The sequence below is a fragment of the Micromys minutus genome (genome assembly GCF_963924665.1).
Source record: "Micromys minutus genome assembly, chromosome: 2".
NCBI classification, from domain to species: Eukaryota; Metazoa; Chordata; class Mammalia; order Rodentia; family Muridae; genus Micromys; species Micromys minutus.
Genome location: NC_137971.1, coordinates 50,908,119 through 50,927,942, shown reverse-complemented (window position 1 = coordinate 50,927,942; position 19,824 = coordinate 50,908,119). Strand labels below are relative to the sequence as shown.

Here is a 19,824-nt window from a genome sequence, read left to right as displayed (position 1 = left end):
CTCTGGGAACAGGGAACAGGCAAGCCCCACTAGATGATTTTCTCACACTAGGCTGGCTCCTCCAGGGCCCGCTGAGGATGCCTAGCTCCTCCCCCTACTCCAAGCCAGCCTCTTCCCATAAATCTCTTACTCAGGACTCCTCAATCATGCAGACCCCTGAGGGTGGGCAGAGTTGTGATCTGGGGACCCTAGCCACAATAGCAAGTCTAGAAGTGCTTTGAGTATGGGTGGCTTGAGACCTCTGGTCAAGTTCCCAAGGAACTTCAACAGTTCCCACAGAAACCCTTGGGAGGTTAAGGAAGAAAGGGCTGGCCTATGGGTAGAAAGCAGAACTCCAAGGAGCCAGAAGGGGCCCATGGAGCCTAGTCCCTTCAAATGTCTCTTGGCAGAAATGCTTGGTGGTAGACAGGTAGAAGCTGGGGGACAGCCAGACACACAGCAGCCAGCGGGCAGGTAGGGAAGGGCAGCAGAGCAGGGAAACGCACACTCAGGCTCACCACCAGCATCCCCTTTAATAAAACATGGTAGGTTCTATGACAGGAAAAGGGAGGAGTGAAATATGACCATTTACAACCACAAAAAAAAAAAAAAAGAAAGAAAGAAAGAAAAAAACCCTCTGTACACATCTAGCGCCTGACAGGGGAAGGCAGGCAGGGCACAGTAGGCCAACCAGCCCTATTTGTAGAGGATATCGTAGTGTCCAGGTCGGTAAAGAAGGTAGACCTTGGGCTCGGAGCCCTCAGGGAAGACGTGTGGGTTGGTGGTGCCGCCCTCGCCGCGGTCCATGTACTCCACCTGGATGGACACACTGAGGGCCTGGGCCAGTGCGATGATGTGGATGTGGTCGCTCTCCTTGCACATGGGTTCCACCTCCTGCGGCATAGGGGCAGGTCAGGCCAGTCTCAGGACCCCTCCCCCAGGTCCCACAGCTCACCCTGGCATGCCCCACCCTGACACAAAAGAGAAGAGGGCCCAGGGCAGAGTTGGAAAGGAGATGGCACCTGTTGGCAGAACTCCTTAACAGTCCGGCCACCCTCTATGAAGTGCTCGAAGAACTTGCTCTCCCGCTGCAGGTAGCCTGAGGTGAGCAGTCGCAGGTAGACCACAAGGTAGTCTGAAGTGCTCTGGTCGTTGAAGGAGGCCAGCAGGTCAGCTACTGAGGTCTGCTTCTCTACCTGCTCGATAAGGTCCATGAACTGCCCCAACCAGGGACAAAAGGTAAGATGAGGAAGATGAGTGACAAGAGGCCACCCTCCCTGTTAACCCAGTCTGAGACAGGTGGGCTCACTCACCGTGTTGTGGAAGTCCTCGATTGTGAATTCAGTGAAGCCCTGGGACACCAGGTCCTCTTTACTCTTGGCAGACACGGCTTTGAACCTGTAGGTGGGAAGAATAGGCTCCTCAGCCAGCAGAGCAAGGCCCGAGCCAGCCCAGTCCTGCCTAGACAAGGACACCCACTAAGCTCAAAAGAAGCTCCCAAGCAACCTAACTAATGGCTGGTCTAAGGCTCCTTGTTCCCAGGAGAGGCCTGAGCCCCCAGCGCCCGTCCTCACCGTTGCAGTTCCCTGCTGTCATCTAGCAGAGCCTCCAGGTGGGAGAAGCCGAATGCTCGGTAGAAGCAGTTGCCGTCAGGTCTGGTCTTTCGTATGTATGAGTACTTTTTGTGGAGGTCCTGCAGAGAGCAACCCACCTTAACACTCACCAGCTCAGGAAATGGTCACAGCAGCAGGTGGCAACTGAGCTCCAGCTTCCTACCTCCTGGCTTCCGAATGGGAACACCAAGTCACCCATTGGCACAGAATTCTCCCCTAGAGGTTCCTGGAAGCTATGCACTTATATGTCAACAGTGCACGGTCACCAGCTGCTAAGCTATGTGGGTGCCACTGGCTAGAGCTTCACTTAAAAACAGATGGCTAAATGTGTCCTTGACTAATTGCAGCTTCTAAGGTCTTTAAATGCAAGCAAGACAAAGCAGGAGAACAGGACAGGCCACACTACCAGTTGCCCTGCCCAGCAGGGCTCTAGCCACACAGAGAAGGTCTCCCTACAGTCTGAGGCTAAACTAGCTCCCCATACACTTTCACCTTCTAACCATGCTGCCCAAAGCAGGGACCATCTCCTTCAGCCTTTTCTGCTTCCTCCAAATGAAGCACATCCTCACGACAGATCCTAGTGCTGCTTGGTAAGCAGGCCTCTCGCCCACCTGGACACTGGCCCTGGCCACCTCTTGTGCCTGCTCCATCCTCTGATGATTATCCTCAGACAACTGTTAGTAATAAGAGTCCCTTCACACTGAGAACATGGCCCTGACATCTCGTCTGTCACTAGCTGGTGTCCTTCAAATTCAAGGATATTTCCCTACTAGTTTTTTGACTCCAGAGGCATACAAAATCCAGGTAGGCCTCCCAGTAAAAACAGAAACTCCTGTGGGAGGCTTGTGTCTGGCCACGGTTAGGAACAACCTAGAGCTGCTGTATCAGCCCTCCCTGGCCTAGCCTGGGACAGTGGCAGCACTACACTTCATCTTTTCACCTGTTCTCTCCCAGGCTACCCCTCATCCTTCTCTACTCAGAGGGTAAGGCTCCACCAAAGGACACAGTGTCCTTCTTCAGGACACCTGCCAGTTACAACATAGCCAAGCCCAGGCTTCTTGCCTGCCCTATGAAGACCAGAGGCCTGACAGTATCTTCAGTTCTTAGCACAGATACAGTATTTCCTTTCCTTTTGGTTCTGAGGCAGGTCTCACTCTGCAGTCCATGCTGCTCTTGTACTTGCTGTAACCCTGCCTTGGGTTCCCGAGTGCTGAAATTCCAGACCACCAAACCTAGATAGAGCTCCACCTTAGATGCTCTCCCTACACCTCTTCACTGTTTCACACATCTCTACTTCCACAGCTGGTTTGCACCAATCTGATCTTCACCCAGGCTTTCAATTACCTCAGAGATGGCCCACTTCTGCCCCAACACATCTACCAGGCTGAGCAGATCCCTCAGGTTCTTCCTTCAACACACCTAGCACCCAAATGTAACACTACACAGCCCATTCCTGGTCCATCATGCCTGCTTCTCGTTTTATTGCCAAAGCCCCTCACTATTCCCTCTTCCTCCACTGTCCCCTGAAACCTATTTTCACCCAGAAGTAACAGTAACCTTACAGCTAAGCCTTCTTCCTCTCTGCATCCTTGAAAGCACCCAGACACTCCCAGGCCAAAGTGGCATTCATGGAGGCGCCAGCCTGTCCAGATGTCCACTTACAAACCACCTCAGATCCCACTACCCTTGGACACCCCATCACTTGGCATCTTGCTTCTGTCTGTTTATAGAGGCTCTTGCCCACTACCCCTATTTAAAATGCAAATTCTCAGCCAGGCATGGAGGCACATGTCTTTAATCCCAGCACTCACTCAAGAGGATCTCTGGAGTTCAAGACCAGTCTGGTCTATATAAGCAAGTCCAGGACATCCAGAGCTCTTGTTACACAGAGAAACCCTATCTTGAATAACCAAGAAAAAAGGAAGGAAGGAAGGAAGGAAGGAAAGAAGGAAGGAAGGAAGGAAAGAAAACAAATTTTCCTACTCCTTCATTTCTTTCCACTGTACTAACCACCTCTAACAACCAAATCTTGTACGTGTATGTGTGCATGCGTGTGTTACAGGTGGGACAGGGTTTTGCTTTATTTAGCCCAGACTGACCTTGATCCTCCTGCCTCATTTTCTCCTGGGATTAAAGACATGCTGACCATCACATATATCTTTTCATTTGTATCTGTCCTCCACTGCCCTCTCTAAGCATCACAGAAGCAGGACTGTGCTTTAGTCTCCAGTGCATGACCATGATGCTAAGACTGCTCAGAGTCCAGCCACTCTGCTATCACAAGCTCCCTAGGAACATACTGTCAGGCACCTTGTCAGGCTCATGCCCACTTCCTCACATCCTCACAAATCCACTCCACACAGAAACCAAGTACATACCCAGCCTGGTTTTGTCATCACCACCCAGAAAGAGCAGGACGGCTTAACAAAAAGGAAGTTTAGGGGTGCTGAGGTACTTTGCTATAAACAGCTCTCTTCAAGCATTCAGTTTGCTAAATGACTCAATGGTAAGAACCTGAGGATCTCCTTTGGTTTTCCAGGGCAACTCAGTAGAACAGGAAGCCCTGGATGCCCGGGCCATCACTCTACTAACTGGCCACATAGGAGAGGAAGAGCCTATGCTTTCTAAGGGCTTGCTGGGCTCAGCAGCACTCAATTCAACACCTTCCCTAAACTTGCTCTAGCCAGAGATCCAGCATTGCCTGAGGTCACACAACTGCAGGTCTACCTGGATTAAAAATCAGGACCTTTACCTCCTCACATATATTTTGGAGAAATCCCAAACCCCTGCGTAGCAGGTATAAGCAGATCGCAGACTTCTAGGCTAAACAGGAGTTATTCATTGAGTTCACACATTTCCTCTCAGGTGCTAAGGACAGAACTTAGAGCCTTGCAAATACTGGGCTCATGATACTACTGAGCTAGCTGTACCTCAGCCTACGTAACATTTTAAGTTTTCATTACCTGCCAACTGCTCGGAGTCAGGAAAGCTCATGAATTGTGGCTTCTCTGACAACAGGGGGAAAACTGTGGATACTCACTACCATGCCTGGTTATTTCTGACCTATGATGCCCTCCCAGCTAAACTCTCAGGCAGTTTCAACCTTGCACTGCCCCTGTAAGGGGGTTTACCTGCTTGGTCACATCAAGTAGCTGCAAGTAGAGGATATAAACACTTATGATCTTTGGAGGAAGACTGGAAGTCTACCATTTCTTAACCCTTCAGGCTATCTGCTAAATACTGTTCTCATACCAGTTCAACCTCCACTGCTCCCCACTTCTGGGTGACTGGAAAAGATGCTTGCCTCAGTTTGGGTGATGCAGCAGAGACACACAGAGGCCTGTTGTCCACAAAGATCCAGTAGACAGACTATAGGACAGGTCTCTGTGACCAATCTACCCATCCCAACACCAGCAAGTTTGGCCCCTGGCTGGCTACTGAGTTGTCAGTGCCCACCTGGTCCCACCTGAGCATCACCTACCTCAACCTTACAGCCACCCTACAGGCAGATGCTTTCACTGTCCCTACTTTACAGATGAGGACACCCAGGGCTCAGAGGCACTGAAGGACCTGTCAAGAAGACAGCTGCTGAGTGGCAATCTGATGTGAATGGAGGTCTCAGTCCAGAGGCTGAACACTTCAAGACCTAGCAATAGGAGGTGTGTCCTCCCCAACACCCCCCCCTCGCAGACATTAGGCCTGACAAGAAGCAGGGCTGAAAGAGGCTCCCTCCCACCCCTCTAGCCAGGATCCCACCTTGATCTTCTGTTGGTAGATGTTGTCATCCTCGGCATACTCCTTGTACAGGACTGAGAGCTCCAGCCGCTCTGACACCAGAGGATTCTGCACAGCAATCTGCAGGGAGGCAGGCAGGAGACTGACTAACCCATACCTAACACCTACAAAAGGGGTGCTGGGCTGGCCATCCAGTGGTACAGCAACCTCCATAAAAGCATGAAATAGACTTGAGAGGAGAGGGCTTCAAAGTTGACATTAGGTCTCAGGTCCTGACTATATATCTCCAACCACAAAGCCCTCAGTTACTCCCTCCCCAACCTTCTTCAGCACCTCACCTCTTGCTGAATTCGGTCCTGCTGAGCCATAATGGCTTCATCATAGGCCAGACAGTTAACACCTAGAAAAAGGAGACAAAAAGAAATGGCAACCAAGAATTCCTGTGGGGTCTATCTCTACAGTAGGCAGCTTTAGCAGAACAGGCCTGGAATCTGAAAGCCTATGTCTTACACCTCTCTGTGTACTCTTGGCAAAGTCTTTCCCTCTTTGAGTCTCATCTCATCTTTTGAAGAAGGTAGCTGGATATGGTGTCATTGGGAGGCTAAGACAGGAAGACCACAAGTCTGTGTAGCCAATCTCTAAAATATAAAATAAAAATTAACAAGGGGGCAGCTAAGCATCATAGTGCACAGCTGCTGAGTCCCAGCAACTACAGACCGGACTAAGAGACCTGAGCAGGTTCAAGAAGCCTGGGAGTTTGAGATCAGCTCTAGAAATATGGCAAGCCTTTATCTTGAAAAAAAAAAATGTGTCTGGGGTTGAAATCCAGTGGTAAAGATATATTTGTCTGTAGGTCAGATGTAAAGCCCTGGTTTCTATTTCTAGCAACCTCAAGAAATAAGTAAATAAAAATTTAAAACATGACAAAGTAAAGATCACCCCAAAGCTCTAGCTCCAATATTCCTTCCTCCCTGCCTTCTATCAGCACTCTGTAGCCATCTTGGGAATGCTCTGGGGAAGGGAACCTCTGGGAGAAAGCAGGATGAAGGGTGGTGCCCTAGATGGAATGTAAGCATGCACTTTACTGAGACACACCCTTTGTCCTTCTGTGGTACCATGTATTGTCCATTTTCCAAATTAAAAAAATAAATACAGAGAGGTGACTCCATCTTACCCAAGGTCATAACTAGTAAAGGGTTATGAGCAAGTCCACATTTGCACAATTCCAGTCTGAGCTCACTTGCCACTTAACTACAAAGCTCTCTCCCCTCACCTGTAGAATGGATTAATGCCATCACCTTGCTCCCATCATCAAAATACGCTTGGATTCTGCCTGCAGCAACTTCTACCTAAGTACTCTCTAGAGCTATTCATGGATTCTAGATGTTCATTCTGAAGACTCCAAGCAGCTATTGTGGGAGTCAGGAGACACTAATTCTAGTCCTGGATCCTTCCTCGATGTGATGGAGAACAATTTCTTTCTTTATATCTGGGTTGTCTTAGCCCTCAACCTCTAGTATATACTGTGGAGTTAGAGTAGGGTGTGCGTGTATAATTAATTGGCTTTTTAAAGCCAATCCTTTGGGATCTGGTTATCCTAGGTTTTCAACTGAGCTTCCCACCATGTCCTACAACAGGACAGCCCCTAGAGCCCAAATTCTCGGTAGATGGGGATAAGGTGTGACCGATTTTTGTTTTTTTAAGGACCAGGGATCTAGGAAAACAATGCCTGGATCTGCTCAAAGGAGCTGAAAGGCCAGAACAAGCTCTAAGGAAAAGGGCTGCAAATGGCATCCCGAACGGCCCACCAGGGACTTCGTCCTTGGAAGCTCGGCGTTACTCAAGGCCTTTCAGCAGCTCGGGCAAAGGCGGGCAGCTCGGCCCGGGCCTAGGCCTCGGCTGACATCGAGGACTCGGGCGGGCAGACAGTGGGAGCCAGCCGAAGCCTTGGGACCAGCGGAGGCGGGGCGGCCCAGGCCCCGCCCCAGGAGTGCGCGAGAGGCCGAGCCCCGGCCCTGGCAGCCCCGCCCGGCCGGGGGTCGCCGCGGCCCTGCTTCCAGTGTGAGGGGGAGGGGAGAAGACGCGGTGAAGGGCTCTGTCGCACGCTGCGCCCAGTTCCCGGGATCCTGCCTCTCCGAGCTCCACGGGAATGGCTGGCCGAAGCTTGCCCCTGCTATCCCGGGCATCCTTCCCTCCTTTCGTACCTTCGGAGTCGCTGCCCAGCGGCTCCTGCTTCTGCTGCTGAGGTTCCTCCGCCGCCATCTTTAAACAGCGCCGCACTGGCGATCGCTTCCGGGTTATTAATGGCCCTCCACCCGGAAGTGGGCCCCTCCTGTGGCCCCGCCTTCGCAACGCTCTTAGCAACAGTCTCCCTTTGGCGGTTGTCAGGGCCAGGGCTGCTCCTGCTGCTTTGGAGCGCTTAGGGGCTGGACCCAACGCACGCTTCCACATTTCCACTTTCCCAATGGTCCTGGGGTGCTGAGGACCTCCTCGAGTCACTTCTGTTTTCCGTATACTGAAGTTTGAAACGCAGGTTGTGTAACTGAGATAAGGAACAAGATGGAATTAAAATCACTAGAAGGTTGATCCCAGCTGCGCGTGCATTTAAGGTACGCTCGGGTAGCTGCAGTGCGGAGCTTCCACGAGACTAGAAGAGGTGACAACCTGACGCCCTTCGGAACCCGGAAATCGCGGCCTCTCGCCTCTCACCACTGAACCTGTTCTCAACAGACTCTGAAGACCTTACAGCACGGAGAGCATCTTTCCTTGATATCAAAACCAAAAGCCTTGACCTAACTTTGAGCTATACGTCCTCCTATTTGAGAAAGCAGAGCTATTTAAAAGCGTGGACTTGAATCCATAATCTGAACACGTGAAAGGTGGAGACATGGAGGATCAGTTCAAGGTAATTCTGGTGTTTCAGGCAAGGCTTGGCTACAAGAGACCGTGTCTCAAACAGACCAAACCAAAAAAAAAAAAAAAAAAAAAAAAAAACAAAACAAAACAAAACCTGAGCCAAAAAGTGGCCGTCCTGGCTAATTTTTGCCAAAGCTACCTATTTTCTTTGGGTTATGTCTCCATACTGAAAAATGGACACTCCCATTTGCAGGCCCTGTGTACCCTGAAAAGCAAACACCAGAGAGTTTGCAGGAGAAGGCATTTACTTCTTGGTAGCCTGGCTTTAGCCAGCACCGAGCCACAGAGACTCTTTTTACCCTCCAAGGTTCTCTCTCCTTGGTCCCAACCCCAGCTCCTACATGGACTCCTTGGTCCAGGTAACAGAGACCAGGGTGGAAAAGCTCTCTTCAAAATTTCAAAAAGTCAAGTAGAGGCTAGGCATGGTGTCCACCATTAATCCCAACACTAGGGAAGCAGGTAGATCTCTGAGTAGAAGCCAGCTTGGTCTACAGAGTGAGCTCCAGACTCACAGACTACACAGAGAAATCCTGTCTCAAAAAATAAATAAAAAGAGGGGGAGCCAAAAAGAAATGATGTCCTTAGTTATCAACTATCATTCTTTTGTTAGTTTTATTGTGTCTATAATGTGTGTGCCAAGATGCTTGTGTGGAAGTACAGTTTTATAGATTCCATTCACTTTATATGGGTTCTGAACATGGAACATAGATTATCGGGTTTGTGTAGCAAACACTTTGCCCACTGAGCCATCTTGCCAGCCCACCTCTTTTACTTACATATTTTGAAGGTTTATTTGTGTAGGTATATGTACTACATGCATGGGGAGGCTAGCAGAGGGCTTGGAAGGGTAGAGGTGGCGTGAACAGTAGTGAACCTGGCAGGTCCGTGAGTGCTGAAGGACTGTGGCTATAGGAAGGGCCATCTATAGTGAGAAATTGCAAACCAGAGTCTCAGAGAATAACTTCTTTTAAAGATTTATTTTTTATTATTTATAATATACAAGTACACTGTAGCTGTCTTCAGACGCACCAAAAGGGCATCAGATCCTGTTACAGTTGTGGTTGCTGGGAATTGAACTCAGGACCTTGGAAAAGCAGTCAGTGCTCTTAACCACTGAGCCATCTCTCCATCCCCCACCCCTACCCCTGCTAACTTTTAAAAATATTTTAATTGTTAAGTGGGTCTGTAAGTGCAGAAACCCATGGAGGTCAGAGGCATAGGATCCACTGGGGTTAGAGGTGGCTGTGAACCACAGGATGTGGGTGTGGGAACCAAACCAGGTCCTCTGCAAGAGCAGTACATTCTTTTAAGCACTAAAACCATCTCTCCAGCCTCTTATTATTTTAAACAATAAACATCTAACATTGTGTTCACCGAGTTTCTCCAACAGTAGGCACACAGATAAGGGATTTCTGCTTCTCTGCAGGGCCTTCCCTTTCTGTTTTAGTCATACTCATTTCTTCCCAGTCTCTCCCGACTCCTTCCAACCTTTCATGGTTTCCTTTTGTATTTAAACCTTTGTTAAGTTGCTTTATTTACTTAAGAGGCGATTGAGCCCAAGGATTCTCACACACTAAGCTCATGTTCTCCTGCTGAATCCTTGCTTTCATTTCTATTTCATACACCCAGGTTGATTTCCAACCCATTTGCCTCCTCTCCTGAGTGCTGGGGTTTCTGGTGTGCGCACTCATGCACGGCATGCTTGGCTCTTGTCAGTGTGTGTTTATCTGCTGGTTAGTAGCTATTCTCTTACTCCCAAACCTGCACCTTTCATCACTTCCTGTTTTCTGACTATCCCAAAGCATTTGAACCTCACTTACAGACTTGCCAATAATCCCTGGCACATCTTTACATGCTGTCCCTGCCTCCCAGTTCACAAATCCACAAATGTCTGAAGCCAGTGACAAAAATAGGCAACACAAAGTTGGGCTGCTGGCTCAGATCTGTAATCCCAACACTCAGGAGGTGAAAACAGGAGCATTACTGAGTTCTAGGACAGTCTGGGCCACAGGTTACGTTTTACCCCAGCCAGGATAGCAATATGAAAGCCTTTATCAAAAAGATTGCCATAGTGACTGGGAAGTAGCTCAGGGGGTAGTTTTTGCCTCAAAATCCTGAAAACCTGAGTTTTTTTGTTTTTGTTTGTTTGGTTGGTTGGTTTTTTGTTTTTTGTACATACCAGAAGAGGGCATCAGATTCTATTACAGATGGTTGTGAGCCACCATGTGGTTGCTGGGATTTGAACTTGGGACCTCTGTTAGAGCAGTCAGTGCTCTTAACTGCTGAGCCACCTCTCCAGCCCAGGACCTGAGTTTGATTCTCAACATCCATATAAGGCTGAGTGAGCATGACAGCATGCACCTGCAACTCCAGCACTGGAAAAGCGTTTGCTAGTGGATCCTGTCCTGCCAATCTAGCCAATACAGCAAGCTTCAGGTCCAATGAGAACCAGGCCTCAAAAAAATAAGGTGAAGAGTGACTGAGGAAAATGTCTTATGTCAGACACAGTGTGTGTGTGCGTGTGTGTGTGTGTGTGTGTATGTGTGTGTGTGTGTGTGTGCGTGCACGCGCGCGCGTGCGCAACGGACCCCATGGGCTAGAGACATATCTCAATGGGTAAAGTGCTTGCCTGGCATATACAAAAGCCTTATTTGATCCCCATTAACACACAAAAATTGGGCATAGTATTGTTGCCTGCCTCTAATCCCAGCACTCTGGATGTAGAGAAAAAGTAGGTGGTCATCTTCAGCTACATAGGGAATTTGAAGCCAGGCTGGAGTATATGAGACCATGTCTCAAAACAATAATAGGCAACACAGGTTGAAGGGTGGGTGGGTGACAGCAAAGGAGCAATATGGCACAGAAGCCTCCTCCCATGTAGTTCTGCCACATGTCAGCCCACCTATGTCCATAGTCAGAGCTATGATGAGGCCATGTAAGTGATCGGGACAAAAGGGACATGACCTTGGGAGGGTAGGCCTTCCTTTCTAGGGCAGACATGTGAGTTTTGTAGGGCAAGAGCAGGGTCATGTGAGCACCAGAAAAACATCTGAAATTGTGCTCTTGTGCCCACCAGGCCAGGCCTGCAGAGCTGAGCAGGGGCTGGACTTATGGGTAGTTAACTGAGTTGACAGTCACCTGTAGGATCCAAGTCACTGAAGCATAAGCAGTGGGGAGTGGGACGAGGTGGCATGAGATGAGTTCTTCCCACACTCCTAGTAGGGGACTATACTGGCTGGTTTTGTGTCAACTTGACACAAGCTGGAGTTATCACAGAGAAAGGAGCCTCAGTTGAGGAAATGCTTTCATGAGATCCAGCTGTAAGGCACTTTCTCAACTAGTGATCAAGGGGGGAGGCCCAGCCTATTGTGGGTGGTGCCACCCCTGGGCTGTTAGACCTGGGTTCTGTAAGAAAGCAGGCTGAGCAAGCCAGGGGAAGCAAGCCAGTAAGTAACATCCCTCCATGGCCTCTGCATCAGCTCCTGCTTCCTGACCTGCATGAGTTCCTGACCTCCTTTGGTGATGAACAGCAATATGGACAATGTAAGCTGAATAAACTCCTTTCCTCCTCAACTTGCTTCTTGGTCATGATGTTTGTACAGGAATAGAAACTCTAATACAGGGATCCACTTACATGCAGTTCATTCTGTGTCACCCAGAGAATCAGCTGGTACAGCAGTCCTGATGGCCCATGTCCCAAGGACTCAGTTCTGGAGATGAGAACTAAAATCAAGGTGCCCTTAGGCTGTGCCCACTCCAGAATCTGAGAGGGAATCCATCTCTTCCTTTCCGTGCTGCTTGGCCAAATCCAGATCCTCACAGCTGCTCAAGTCTTCCAATCCTTTGGGCAATAAACTGTTTTCAGCTTCTGGCCACAGCATTCCTTAGCTACAAAGTGATACCCAGCAAGCATGGGTTTATTTGCAGTGTGTATCTGGTGACCACACTAGGCCACCAGATAATGCAGGATAATCTCACCTCAAGGCCTAGAACCTCAATCACATCTGCAAAATCGCCTTGGCCATTTAAAATAACTTCATGGGCTCTCGGGATAAGAGCTGTGACATTATCCTGCCTGTCACTTTATTTTGCCATGCTAAAAATTGAAACAAGATTGAATGACTTGCTAAGGTCACACAGGAGTGTCCAAACCCTCAGCCCATCCCATTACACATCAGACAACACAAGATATGGCTCAGAGTATAAAGCCTTACTTTGTGAGACCATTTAAGGATGGATCCCTGACTTGGTGAAAGACAACAGTGAAAGGTGACAGATTACAGGTCTGTGAGGATGAATCCAACCAGGATAAGTCAGTGGGAATCTTAAGTCCTCCTTCAGTCTCCAAGCCTACCCCTACCCCCAAAATATTAAGCCCACTTAAGGGCTCAGACCAGGATCTGGGAACTTAAAGCCATTTGGCTTCCCTCCAGCCTGAACTGACTGAAGACAGAACTTTGGTTTCGAGCAGTTCTTCTGTGACAGGGTGTCTGTCTTCTATTTCTTGAGTTCCAAGGGCACAAAAATAGGAGATAACTAATCCCAAGATAACTAATCCCTGGCAAAGCAGTAATGTTGCCATAGAAACGGGAACAAAATTCTTCCAGTACTGCATGTATCCTTGCTTCAAGGTAGCCTGTGGCTCTAAGATCAAGGTATAATCTTCATGAACAAAATAGGTTCACACAAGTGAGCCCTCATCTGGCAGCAGAGGCAAAGAAGGCCCTTGTCACCCCACGCCTCCCAAGCTTTCTCCCCACTCAGCTTCTGTGAACAGGAGAGTCCCAGTGTGATGGAGACAGCTATGAAGCTACTGGGCAAGAAGCGGTTTTTGAGGTCATCCCTTCATTTATTGTGGTTTTTTTTTTAAAGATTTATTCATGTATTTATTATATATAAGTACACCGCAGACATCAGAAGAGGGCATCAGATCTCATCACAGATGGTTGTGAGCCACCATGTGGTTGCTGGGATTTGAACTCAGAGTCTCTAGGAAGAGCAGTCAGTCCTCTTAACCACTGAGCCATCTCTCCAGCCCCTTTTTTCTTTTTTTCAAGTGAGTGTCTTACTATGTAGCTTAGGCTGGTCTGGAAATCAGAATCCTCAAGCCTCAGTGTCCAAGTGCTGGGTATGTGTCACCACACAGCGAGCGCCCTTGAGATTCAGCAGTAGCATACTTCCTCTTGGCCAGCATCCCAAGCTGTGGCCACCTTGAAGCATTCTCTTCCACTCTGACCCCAGGTTCAGGAGGCTGGTCCACAATTCCTTCAATCTTAAGACACCAAAGTTGGTTTGTGTTCAAGGAAACAGCCCCTCCGAAGGTAGGGAGTCCTTTCCTAACCTTAAGGAAGCAACCCAGGCCTTGGGTATATAGGCATTACCACACACCATGCAGAAAGGCCAGGAGAAAAGGGGAGGGAGGGAGCCAGCTCTACCCGAGGCTTCCAGAAAGAGGGCATTAGAAAGCTGTGTAGGGTCTCAGCTCTCACAGCAGCTGTCCCAACCTCATGGCCACAAGGAATACTGTCCTGAGTCTATCTGGAAGTCAGCCAAGTCATTGAGCAAACCATGAAAAGTGAGGTAAAGCCATTTCACTTTCTGGGGAGCCAGAGTGCTGGTCCTCACAGATCCTGACAGGATTCCAGCTTGGAAGGTGTTGCCTCACATGTACCACATGGCTAAAGAAACCATCTTCAGCTCCTCCTGCCCCTTCCCCAGGTTCCTCCCCCAAAATGCTGAGGAAGTACAAGGAAGACCACTCAGCTGATAAGCATTTACAGAGTGCTAAAAGTAAGAGGTTCTGAATTTGACATAAAGTGGCAGTAGTTAGTGCCCAGCATAAAATGCCATGGTTAGCACCATGCCCTACTTGCAAGATATCGCAGAGGCCTCACCACCCCACCCACCACCTTCACTTTCTGGATATCCCAAGCCAGGAAAGATGCTTTATAAAGGATCCCAACTACAAAGCTAGCCTTAAAGATGGAGGCCTATGCATGCACATATGCACTTACAGGGATAAGCATCAAAGTTTCCCAGAAGCAGAGTCATTTAAATGAAGGGTTAGCTGACACACCTAACAAACCTTAGACAGCACTGGGGCCTGCACCAGCCAGATGTTCCTCTGTGGACTCTAACCCAACACCATTCTCGGTTTCTGTGTGGAGGCGGAAGTCCAATGCAGGACATGATGTATTTCTGGAGCACGGTTTAAATAGACTTTATTGTTACAAAGGGGGACCCCACCAGGCAGAACCAATATATGTGGTCCCAGTTGTCACCATGGAGACATTGAGAAGTCATGATTGCAGAAGAGGTGACTGGAATTGAATACATGATCCCAGGGAAGGCCAGCCAGGAATGCAGGAAACATGATCAAGGTGGGCTGGCAAGAGTGGTCTAGTCAAAGGGTGAGGGGAAGACAGCTCCCTTCATTCCCGCTTCTTGTAGCTCTCCAGATGTGACAGGACCCAGCCAGCAGGCAGAAGACAACACACGAAGCAGGAAGTGAGCCCAATGGCCATATCCTACATAGAGCACAAGAAAGAAGGATCCCTCAGGGCAAGGATTCTGTAGGCACTCTGAGTTCTGGTAATCCTTAGGCATGGGGAAGTCCCTCAGTGAAATAGACTACTACACAAAGCCCAGCAGACCCACAGTAAAGAAAGCAACTTGAGTCTGAGTTCAATACCCCACATATGAGGGAGAGATACAGACACAGAGGAAGGATGGAGGGAACATTGTACCAAGCCCATCTTCAGCCTTGAACTAAAGGTCCTTGGTTTTTTAAAAAAGATTTATTCATTTGTGGGGAGCAGGGGGTGCACAGGCAGGAGTCTTAGGAGTCTTACTATGTACTCCATTCTTTCTGTGCCTGTGGGTGGAGTCCAAAGTGCTCTCTCTCTCTCTCTCTCTCTCTCTCTCTCTCTCTCTCTCTCTCTCTCTCTCTCTCTCCTCCCTCCCTCCCTCCCTCCCTCCCTCCCTCCACAGGTTTTTTCACTAAACCTGAAGCTCACTGTTTTGGCTAGACAAGCTAAACAGGGAGCTCCAAGGAGCTCTCTGCCTCTCCCACTACCAGTACTAGGGCTAAAGACTAGCTTGTCCCTGGATAGTCAAACTCAAATCATGATTGTGAGTCAAATACTTAACTAAATAAACCATTTCCCTGTGTCCTTGTTTTTTGTAGTTTCTTCTGTTGTTGTTTGTTGTCTACAGAGACAGGGTTTCTCTGTAGCTCTGGCTGTCCTGGAACTTAATCTGTAGACCAGGCTAGGCTTGAACTCAGAGATCCACAGCCTCTGTAGCATGTGCTGGACTATACCCCACTGCCCTGCTCACTTTTTTGTATCTTTTAAAGATGTGTTTTATCTATGTTTGTGTGATGCACGTGTGTAAGCATAGGTATGTGTTTACATGCTTGCACAGGAAAGAAGAGAATGTCAGATACTTTGGAGCTGAAGTTACAAGCCCTGTCTTGTTACATGGGTGCTGGGACCCAAACTAGTCTTCATGAGACTATGCAACAAATGCTCTTAACGTGTTGAGCCATCCCTCCAATTCCCAGGCTCTTGTTTTTGAGACAGGGTCTCATTATGTTGCCAACTGGTCTGAATTCCTGAGCTTTTTCATGCCTCAACCTCCCACTAAATGGGAGTAAGAGAGGGCATGACTTGGTTGTCACTGTTTCTTCAGTGGCAATGCTCTGGTTTTACCCCTAATTCAATGACCAGATGTCTGGACTCAGGAGCCATTGTCACTTAAAACAGAAGAGCTCTGGGCTGGAGAGATGGCTCAGTGGTTAAGAAAGAGCACTGACTGCTCTTCCAAAGGTCCTGAGTTCAATTCCCAGCAACCACATGGTGGCTCACAACCATCTGTAATGGGATCTGATGCCCTCTTCTGGTGTGTCTGAAGACAGCTACAGTGTACTCATATACATAAAATGAATAAATCTTAAAAACAAAAAACCAAAAAAAAAAAAAAAAAAAAAACCAAACAAAACAGAAGAGCTCTAAAAAAGGGAGTGATGGGCTGAGGTGTAGCTTTTGAGAGAGTGCTTGCCTAACACAAAGCCCTCGGTTTGATCTCCAGCACCACACAAACCAAAAGTGGTAGCACGTGCCTGTAATCCAAGCACTAAAGATATTATCGATTCAAAGTCAAATATGGCCACCCTGGGCTACATAAGACCCTGTCTCAATAAATGTCTTAAAAGTAAAAATTGTTCTAGTATCTAAATGCTCCTAATTTCTAGGAACCCCAAAGACCTGGTGGGTACTCCACATCCTTCCTTGATAATAAACAGTAGCAGTAACAACCATTACGTCGCTGCCAGTTACCAGGTATTTCCTGCCCCCCCCCCCAAAATAGTAAAGGGAAACGGGTTTAGAGAGGTCGAGCAGCGAGTAAACAAACTGACAGGCTGACCTGAGATTCAGGAACTTGGGAAAAATAACTAGGGTTTAGGAGTAGCCGAGCAACTTGTCTCATCCACGCCTTGAAGACAGGCCAAGCCAATGTCGCAGGCTACCCCAGTTTGCCCATCTCCCTGCTCCCAGTCCGTCCCGCTCACCAGAACCCCGAGCTGCTCCCGCGCCGGCTTCGAGTGGACTTGAGCTCGCGGCACCATAAGCCGCCGGGCCGAGCCGGTCAGGCCCCTCAGCAGCAGAGGCGTCAGGACAGACATGACGGCGCGGAATGACCAAAGACAAGGACCAGCTGAAGCCCAAGGTCAGGAAGTCAAGATGGCCGCAACAGCCGGAAGTTCCGGCGCTGAAGTTGCCGGACGCCGCAGCCCGGAAGTATTTCGGAAATGACGTCAGGACAAATCCCTCGCCCGCCTGGGCTGTTTTTGGCGCGCTCCTCGAAACTACCAACCCACAGTACCCTCCCTACCACAGATGGGAGAAGAAATAAGACACCTTTTGTCCCACCTCCCCTCTCTTCGAGAATGACACGTATAGCTACCCAATCACACAAGCGAGAAGTCTATTGACTTAACTCCTCCCTCGTTCATATAACTAGGATCCTCTCTCTGCCGGCACTCAACTAGTGACTTCAGCTTCCTAATAGTACGCCTCTAGTTTAAAAAACATTTATTTTACTTTATGAATATTTTGTATGCATGTGCATCTATGCATCACTTGCATGCAGTACGCAGAGAGGCCAAAAGACGGTGTTAGATCCTCTGCAACAGGGGTTACTGGCAATTGTGAGCAGTCATGTGGGTGCTGGGAACTGAACTGAACTGGTTGGTCCTCTGCAAGAGCAGCGAGTGCTTTTAACCACTGAGCTATCTCTCCAGCCCGAGACTTCTGTCATTTACTATTGTAAGACTTAACTGCCAGGACTGTGGCCAAATAAGACTGGAACACTCCCTCCTGGAGGGGAGGGGTCACTCGGCGCCCTGAGGCTGGTGGGAAATTACCACCCTTTTCTTTTCATTATCCTTTCAGACACCCATTTCCACATCACTGCTAACTGTTCTCAACTTCTGATTCTCTCCTTTTGCGTATGTTAGGATATTTTGGTTTTTTAAGGTCTCTGGTAACCCAGGCTGTCCTAAAACGGTATAGATGAGAATGACCTTAAACTCCTGATTGTTCTGCTTCTACTCATACCCTCAGTGCCGTGCTCCTTCTTTTCTTCATCCCCGTGTCCCTTCTGCCTTTATTCTGTCTCTTCCTTTCTGTCCCTCATTCCTGTTTTACTAGAGATACCTGACCAAGTGGCTGCCCATTGCTTTCCAGAGCAGTCCTGGTCCTGGATATCACCCTTCTTCTGTCTTACTCCTCAACATCCCTTGACTGTCTTTGCCCCTGGGTCTCTCCTCCACCTCTCCAGATTTTGGACATTTTACATTCTACCTAGAACACCTTTCCTGTTGTCCTCCTTTTCATCATGCCCATTCAACACCCTGCCTTCCATATACAGATACAAATTTCTTCATTCAACAATACTCATCAGCCCCAATAGTGTGCCAGAAACTGTTCTAAACAATGTACTGAACAGGCAGACAGGTTTCTTATCCTTCAGAAGAAAGATATAACAATAAGCAAGCACTTAAATCTACGGAGACTAAAAATTTGCTGTTTATTGTGGGAAGTGACAGTATACAACTTTAATCTAAGAACTTGGGAGGTAAGCAAGCAGATTCCTGTGAGCTCAAGGCCAAATTGGTCTACATAGTGACAGCCAGGCCTACATAGACCCTGTATATAAATAAATCAACAACAACAACAAAGTCATCCATTAGGCAGTGTCTTTGGATGGCACTGCCTCGGGAAACCTGTGCTGACCACTCCAAACCTTTGCCTCTTCCACATCCTGCAGCAGCTATGGTAGCAGTTGCCTGTCACAGGGTAGGTCTCTATCCAGACACCTTAAGGTAGAAGCTGTCTGGTTACCCACAATGTCTCCCAATGGCTGAAAATCTGTAGACACTTGAATGTATTGCTTCAAGGAGGCAAAAGGCAAAGTAGAAAAAGGGGTCAGGGTGAACCTTAGGGCCAGGACCCAACTAAACACTCCCACCTGTCTTCCTCACAGTAGCACAAAGCTAGTTGCTAGTGTTTCAGTGGTGTTTTAAAAATAGGGAAACAGGCTGCTCAGGATGTGCAGCCAAGAGGCTGCCAAGCAGGATTCCAGAGGAGGTTTGTACCCTGAGGCCACACTTTGAACAGCACACCAGCTGGAGCAGAAAAAGGAGTCTCTAGAATTTAGGAAGGATCTGTCTGTTTAAACAAGGTCTTATGTGCCCTTGGATTGAACCCCTAGGTAGTACAGGCTGACCTTGAACTTCTGATATTCCTGCCACTATCTCCTGACTGTTGGGATTACATGCCTATACCACCATGCTAGTTTACACAGGACTGAGGACCAAACCCAGGGATTCATGGAAAAATTTGGCCAAATGAACTGTACAACCCTAGCCCTTGAGTTCAGAGTTTTTGTTTGTTTGTAACTTTGTTGTCAGATGCACAGAGACAAACTGGGATCCATGGCCCAGGCTGCCTTCACATTGGTACTCTCTCCCTGCCCAGTCTCCTGGATGCTGGGATTACAGGAATCCATCAACTCCAACTTCAGAAGTTTATTTTACATTCAAGGTCAAAAGTATCAAAGGCTGTGGTAAGGATGGGAGCATGGAGGAGAGACAGGGAAAGCTCTGAAGGGAACCCCAGTTCCTTGGATGAGGTGGTAGTGGAAGCGAAAGGTGACAAAAGATCTAGGGTGTCTTAGAGGTCATCTATCTTGTGCCTACTCTGGATGTGTTCCCTAAATTAACAGGGTCTAGGTCCATCCTTAGTTACTAGGCCCCCTGCCTTTGCCTTTTCCCTAAGCCCTGACAAACAGCCTTGAACAGATGCTTCTAAATTCCTCACTTCCATCCCTAGGGTCAGGGTTGGAGCTGCTATCACTGGGAAGAGGACTGGGCAAGGACATTCCTACTGGCTTCTTGGGCTTATTGGGGTTGAGGAAACAAGGGAATATGTTCTAGGTATAAGCACAGCTAGGAGACAAGCCTGGAAACACTTTAGGAAGGCTTCCTTGGAGATTGGGACTTTGAAATAAGATAGAA

General features: G+C 48.4%; 2 protein-coding genes across 2 annotated transcripts; both read right to left on the bottom strand.

Annotated features, from left to right (window-relative positions):
• Positions 1-493: 493 nt before the first annotated feature.
• OTUB1 (OTU deubiquitinase, ubiquitin aldehyde binding 1) lies at positions 494-8,712 on the bottom strand. The gene is made up of 7 exons (XM_080912369.1): positions 7,532-8,712; positions 5,666-5,727; positions 5,349-5,447; positions 1,554-1,672; positions 1,293-1,377; positions 1,002-1,196; positions 494-873 (listed from the first exon to the last, which is right to left on the bottom strand). Exons 1-7 carry the CDS (start codon positions 7,776-7,778, stop codon positions 676-678), a joined length of 1,005 nt encoding a protein of 334 aa, XP_080768495.1. The 5' UTR covers positions 7,779-8,712; the 3' UTR covers positions 494-675.
• Positions 8,713-14,447: 5,735 nt separating this feature from the next.
• On the bottom strand, positions 14,448-17,001 carry COX8A (cytochrome c oxidase subunit 8A). The gene is made up of 2 exons (XM_080911576.1): positions 16,816-17,001; positions 14,448-14,770 (listed from the first exon to the last, which is right to left on the bottom strand). The coding sequence occupies exons 1-2, from the start codon at positions 16,927-16,929 to the stop codon at positions 14,675-14,677; spliced, it is 210 nt and encodes a 69-aa protein (XP_080767702.1). The 5' UTR covers positions 16,930-17,001; the 3' UTR covers positions 14,448-14,674.
• Positions 17,002-19,824: the final 2,823 nt, after the last annotated feature.

Bases quoted from the DNA above. Each gene is read 5' to 3' on its own strand.
- OTUB1 (XM_080912369.1), bottom strand. From the start codon at position 7,778: ATGTGGAAGCGTGCGTTGGGTCCAGCCCCTAAGCGCTCCAAAGCAGCA. The intron at 5,448-5,665 runs GTGAGGTGCTGA...GCCTCCCTGCAG, and splicing joins AGGACCGAATTCAGCAAGAG to ATTGCTGTGCAGAATCCTCT. The intron at 874-1,001 runs GTGCCATCTCCT...CCTATGCCGCAG, and splicing joins TTAAGGAGTTCTGCCAACAG to GAGGTGGAACCCATGTGCAA.
- COX8A (XM_080911576.1), bottom strand. From the start codon at position 16,929: ATGTCTGTCCTGACGCCTCTGCTGCTGAGGGGCCTGACCGGCTCGGCC. The intron at 14,771-16,815 runs GTGAGCGGGACG...TGCTCTATGTAG, and splicing joins GGGAGCAGCTCGGGGTTCTG to GATATGGCCATTGGGCTCAC.